Source organism: Durio zibethinus, chromosome 4 (genome assembly GCF_047325235.1).
Source record: "Durio zibethinus cultivar Kanyao isolate XHJ-2024 chromosome 4, ASM4732523v1, whole genome shotgun sequence".
In the NCBI taxonomy this organism is placed as follows: domain Eukaryota; kingdom Viridiplantae; phylum Streptophyta; class Magnoliopsida; order Malvales; family Malvaceae; genus Durio; species Durio zibethinus.
This window is the reverse complement of record NC_143165.1, coordinates 17604884-17611185: the sequence shown is the minus strand read 5'-3', so window position 1 is coordinate 17611185 and position 6302 is coordinate 17604884. Positions and strand designations below refer to the sequence as shown.

At 32.6% G+C, this 6302-nt stretch overlaps 1 protein-coding gene and 1 pseudogene across 1 annotated transcript; one reads left to right on the top strand and one right to left on the bottom strand.

The window, feature by feature from the left end:
• Positions 1-283: 283 nt before the first annotated feature.
• LOC111287808 (uncharacterized) lies at positions 284-3412 on the bottom strand. Its single transcript, XM_022878475.2, has 3 exons — positions 3209-3412; positions 2890-3098; positions 284-753 (listed from the first exon to the last, which is right to left on the bottom strand). The coding sequence occupies exons 1-3, from the start codon at positions 3299-3301 to the stop codon at positions 462-464; spliced, it is 594 nt and encodes a 197-aa protein (XP_022734210.2). The 5' UTR covers positions 3302-3412; the 3' UTR covers positions 284-461.
• A 611-nt stretch (positions 3413-4023) lies between these two features.
• On the top strand, positions 4024-5399 carry LOC149519263 (LEAF RUST 10 DISEASE-RESISTANCE LOCUS RECEPTOR-LIKE PROTEIN KINASE-like 1.2; annotated as a pseudogene).
• Positions 5400-6302: the final 903 nt, after the last annotated feature.

Genomic DNA, 6302 nt, shown 5'->3' with positions numbered 1-6302 from the left:
AAAACGCGTTGGGTGCACAATGAAGGGGAATTTCGATAACGTGATTTTATATTACCTGGACAATTTTTCTCGGTTCATTCAAAGTTTAGCACCTTGATAACTAAACGTTTCACCAATTGTTGTTGCTACTGCGCCTACTACCATTCTATGCCGTCTCTTGAGTTGGGAAACAATTAATTAAAGATAATTAAGATATAAAGCATTGCATTAAATATGATTTTCGGTTGTAACTAACATGAAACATTTAGAAGGGGCAATGGGGAATACTGGATGGGATCGATCATCAACGAAACCGAGACCAAGTAAACTGGTAAATATTGACAATTACTAACCATAATACCCTATATAATTTGTCTTTGAAACTACATAATATATATTCATGCACAGCTCATTCAGTCCATTAATTCTTAACATAAAACACCAAAAATGTGGAAATCAAACAACCTAAAGCACAATGAGAGTTAGACCTTCCCAAATTCAGGTGGCTGCTGTGCATAACTAGAACTGGTCATTCCAAGGCCCTCATTCTGATGTTTCTCCCATCCACCAGTATCAGCTCTAGAGTGAGCCCAGTAATAGAAGATTGATCCCAGTAATGATAACAAAGTAAGAGCAGCTGCAGCAGCAAAGACACCTTTCCTGAGGGTAGCACATGATAAGTCATCTCCGCCAAAGATTCCTCTGTATTTGGTGTGGTATGCATTCCGTGCTGATCCCGCCAGTAAACATGCCTCAGCTCCCAAAAAGCTTATCCTAATTCATTGTTCAAATTTTGTCACAGCAACAACAAAAACAAATAGTATAATTTTAGTGAATGAAAGAGATGCTCCTTGTTTTTGTACTCCCTCCCAAAATTTTGAGGATGAGAGCTTAATTTCCTAGTCTACTTAAAGGAATAATTTTGTTATAACAATATCAGAGTTCAGAAACATTTTGGCTTTTGGTTTACATGAAACAAACTACTATAGAAAGGCAATCTTTAATTTTTCCCAGCATAAGTTCCTTAGCATACCAAAGTAATCATACACCATTGATCTACCAAAAACGGAGGCATATTCTGCTGCATGTCCCAATCTTATCAAATACTAATCGAATTGGATCATTTTACTTATTCCTAAACTACAGGAAACCAAAACCAGCAACTCCTACTGTCCCCTACTTTAATTGCAAGACTTGCCCTTTTGTCAAATTTGTTAGATTTCGAACTTGTAATTTAGTCCAATTAGTTCATGTGATTACTCTTAAAAGATGGATTAAGCAAATCTAAAATTCAAATCTCGACACCTGCAATTTCTTCTCCTATCTTAGAGGTGTCAAATTGGCACAGCTCATTAAACTATTAGTCCATGTGTAAATGGGTCATGCCGGCCAAGTACTATTATTTAACGTGCTGTGTGGGTACAATCCACCAAAACTGAGAGTTATGGCCCAACCAGGCACATGGCCCACAACCCTTATGGGTCATGCCATGCCCAGCACAACACTATTCTTCATGCCGTATTGGACCGAGTATTGGCCATTGATAATTTCTTAAATTTTTATCTTTTTTGTGGATTTTTTTTTTCAACTATCCTTAAAAATTAATGCATAAAATTAATTCACAAGGCACATAATTCATATGGTTAAACAAAATATATATGTTTACCAGTAAAAATTAAAAGAATCAACCAAAATAATATATGAAAATTAACAAATGCTAATATTACATATATGAGTTTTTTTTAAAAAAAAACATGCATATCACATTATTATTTTATTTCTTATTTTCACTATATAATGATTCGTTTATATCATGTGTTTTGTCTTATTCTTGGTTTTTTTATAATCAATCTTTAAGTAATATACATTTCATAATTTTTTTTTAAAAAATGATAAATCAAAAAGAAAAAAATTATGATTTTATCTACTACTAATTTAAATATTTTATAATTAAATTTATTACACAATTTAATTTTTATAAACTGTTAACCTAAAGTATCAAAAAGATAAAAGAACATTCATTATATGATAAAAGTAACATAAAATATAACTAAAAATCAACATATTAAAGTCATTTATAATATCTATGGACTGACACAACACAGCATTTTAGGCCTTGTGTGTTGTGCCTTGCCAGCTCATGTGCCACGTGTTGGCACTAACCCTTGATGGATCGTGCCATGCCAACTCAATGGATCCAAAATCTATAGCCCAAAACAGCACAAATATATGAGTCGCGCTTTGACACGGCCCATGATTATAGCAATAGGCAGTGCCAAGCATGATTCATACCGTGCCGAATCCTGCTGTGTCATGGGCTGCCCAGCCCATTTGAGACCTATACCCTGTCTCTAAGTTGTGACCTCCTTTGTTAGATTTCTTCCAAACAAAAAATTTAAATAACTAGTTAAGATTGAAATCGCAAACCAAAGCCAACAAACAAAAAGTTTCTCTACTAGATCAACAACAAAGAAGAATCATTAATTAAATATAATAGTAAAATTTTTACACTTTGAAAGTATTATTATTCTATTATTTGTGTACAACCTGTTAGCCTCGAAATTAAGCATTAGGTAAAAGTGTGGGCTCCATGCATGTGCATAATTGACTACATCACTGAGGAAAAATCAGTAAGGGGGGGGGGGGGGGGGGTTTGGGAAGTTGCATCCAGACAAAACTAGCCATTTTCATTTCACAAAATAGAACATCGTTTCCACCAAGCACATAATCAGTTTCTAACTAAGAACAAATTTCAACCCTGAAACTTGTCGGTGGAATGTAATTAAAAGTACTTAGAAGAATAGCAGACAGATCTTGAAATGAACTCAGGCAAAGCAAAATGACAAGCTAAGCAGTGCTATTAAATCGAAGTAGTGGAGAGGGAAATAAGGGGGATTTGGTAGAAATTACCAGGAGAAAACGAAGAAAAAGATGGCGCAAGTGGTGGATGAACCGCCGGTAAGAAGGCCTTTTCCAAAGCAGAGACATCGAGTGACGCCGTTAACGATGGTCTGGCTTAGCAAAAGCAGACCAAAGGCACATAGTCCGTACACTGTAGAGGCGTCCGTACTATAGACGCAGTAGGTTTTCTCATCGTACTGATCAGGCACCACCTTTGCCTTCACAAAACAAAACCCATAAACAAAAGCAAAGAGTTAAGTTAAAACAAAGGAGAAGTTTTTTTTTTTTAGAAAAAAATCTACAGTTTAAAGTGAGAGAGTGAGAATACGAAGCTACGGCGCCGTTCGGCGCCGACGGCGAACACGAAGGCAATAAGATGGAGGGAAGTGACGATGGCTAAAATGGGGACAGACATAGCCATTGTTATCAGCTTTTTTTAGATTTTCTTCGTCTTGTTTTGGGATTTTTGTTTATATCTCTGCTTTTGAGGATAATAAAAAGGAAAAGAAGAGGGCCAAACCCTTTTTTCTTTTTTAAGTTTAACGCTCCTTGCCTTTTGTTTCCTTTCAGAGAAAGAAATAATGGAATTACAAATCAAGCCGGTGGAAGTAAGTTTAGATCGGAAAAGATTTAGGTAAAAATTTTTAAATGAAATTTGTAAAGTTTTTAATTAAAAATAATTAAATTAAAAATTAAAATTAAAATTGAAAATTTTTATTATATAAATTAAGTGTGTAAATTTTAAAATTTTTTTAAAAATTTTTATATATATTTTTAGATATATATTTTTAATAAAAATATTGATAAATTTTTTTATTATTAAATAAATATAGATTAAATTTAAATTATAAATAATATTTTTAATAATTATTTTATATATTATTAATTTTTATATTAAATTTTATTAATTTATCAATTTAAAATTTTTATTAAATTATTTTTTTAAAATGTTATAAATTTTATTTAAAAAACTTGATGTAAATTTTTTCTTTTAGATTAGTGTCTATTTCTTAGAAGCAGCGTATAGACAGGAAATGGTTGGACTCTTTTTTTGTTTTAGAATCGCGATTCAGAAAATAAGAGGTTGTAGGCTCAGCCCCAAGTAGCTGGACCCTTATTGGCTTGTTGGGTTCACAAGTTTTTAGATATTTTAGGATTAAAAAAAATGAAAAGATTATGAAAATTCGTATCACCCAAGGTATCTTTTACCAGAGCCAATCTTCAACTAGTTAAAAAATGGATCAATCAGAAGAGCCTCGTACATGCACCGCAAAGCGCAAAGATAGCTGGCAGAAGGATTGAAATTTTATGTTAGTCAACTTGTGCGACTTTCTTAAAGTGGCCCCAATTGGCCAATTATCCTTAATTCAACAGCCTAAAGATGTGAGAAAGATAATTTGGACGACTGCCGTTTCTCACAGTAATCTACCATCTTCTTCCCCACCATCTCACTCTGCCAAAAACATCAAGATCCCCAAATGAATCAAATCCATTTGTTTAAACTTACATCAGCTTTCTTTCCAGTGCTAAACCTCATTAGTTTCTTTTTACTGACAAGGAAAGCTTTAGCCGTGTATGCCAACTTCACAATCTGCAGCGAGCCAAGAAATTGTGGTAGGCTAAACATAAAGTTTCCATTCTTCATCCAGGAGCAGCAGGAATCTACATGCGGTTATCCTGGATTCAACATCTCCTGCAGAAACAGCACAAACCCGATCTTTAGCATGCCTGATGGCGACTATATCATCCATGATATCTTTTATCAGAGCCAATCTTTTAACGTATCAAAAGCTGTTGGTTTTGATAGAAATGCGGTTTGCAGCCATTCCATGCGGAGCATATCCATTCCTCAAGACCGGCTTTTATCTCCCCCTAGTCCAAAGAGAAATACTCTTACTCTTCAATTGCAACTTAACCTCGCAATTGAGTTGGAATCTGTCACAGTACATGGTTAATTGTGATGCAGACAATGAAACGAATACAAGTTGGCACTGTTCAATAACGATTCTATGCTGAATTTTGCCTCAAGAGTATTGTAATAAAACAGTAGCGGCACCGGTGGCTTTTTACGAAGGAGAGAGAGGGGTTGAAGATATACTGAATAGAGGGTTTGTGTTGAATTGGATAGCGAGTAACTGTAGCATTTGCGAGGCAAGTGGTGGCAAGTGTGGTTTGATTATAGTACCTACCATTTCAAGTGCTTTTCTCTGAATAGGCCTCATGCTTGGCGCTGTACGCCTGGTATGTATCTCTCTCTCTTTCTTTTTGTTAATGCATGGTCTAAGCTATTCAAAGAAAGAAATCTTCTTTTGTCGTCTTGGGAACTCTCTATCTCCTCTGTAGGAACAGCTGCCATTGGTTTGGCCATTTATCGGCATGCTCTGTTCATTGGTCAACCTTTCTTGGAAAGGGTAAGACTCTTCGCTGGCTGCTTAATACGCTGCTTATAGCCCCACTAATTAATCGTGTCGCTAGGTTGACCCCACAGGACCCCATTAATTAATTAATTTATTTTTTCGAAGTTAGGACAACATTTAATTTCTAAACTTTTCGCTAAGACCGTAAAAAAGTGGTTGCAGTGAGCATGAAATTTTGGTAGGATTAATTTCGAATTAAATTATTTAAAATTAAATTAATTAATTTTTTTAATTGAATTAAATTTATTAATTTTAAATTTTAATTAATTGAATTGAATTCTATTGATATAGTCAATTTTTTTATTAATTAAACAATAAAATATGCTTAAATTAAATTATACTTTAAACTCTCTTAATTTTCATATTGAAATAAATTAAATAAAATTATTCAATAAGATATTCAAATACAAAAATATTAAATTAAAAATTCTAACAACTTATAAAATTAAATAGTGGATTTTATTTTTTTAGTTTTTATTTAAGTTTTATTATATTTCAATTAAAATTTAGATTAATTCGATTTTTAAATTTAATTATTTGATAACTGAAATTTTTTTAAAATTATTTTTGAAAACACCAAAATTAATTTGATGGTATTTTGATTAATAGATTGAATTAAATCAATTTGATCATTAATTCATTTAAAACCAAATTTTAAATATCCCTACATGAATTTAAGTACTTAGATCGAAGTATTCATTATAATAGGCGCAGAGAGATATATTACTTTATGGAGCTTCCACTTACACTCCATCAATTACTTTCTAAATCCATTTTCTATTAACACCTCAAATTCAAACTCGAAACATAAATTTTTGTTCATTACATCCTATAATAACAATTTTTTTTTCCTTTTAAAACCCTTCACATTCATTTATTTTATTTCCTTCCTTTTTTCGGATTCATTGTTTCTTCAAAATCTATACCAAAATTTATCCTAAAAACTTTAATCCAAATCCTAAAATCACAAATTATAGAATAAATCAAGCTAGTAAATTTCATTTT

What these genes read in the sequence shown, in the direction of transcription:
- LOC111287808 (XM_022878475.2), bottom strand. Translation starts at nt 3,301, where the DNA reads ATGGCTATGTCTGTCCCCATTTTAGCCATCGTCACTTCCCTCCATCTT. An exon ending in CCGAACGGCGCCGTAGCTTC is followed by an intron (nt 3,099 to 3,208) that starts GTATTCTCACTC and finishes TGTTTTGTGAAG; the next exon opens with GCAAAGGTGGTGCCTGATCA. An exon ending in TTTTTCTTCGTTTTCTCCTG is followed by an intron (nt 754 to 2,889) that starts GTAATTTCTACC and finishes ACAATGAATTAG; the next exon opens with GATAAGCTTTTTGGGAGCTG.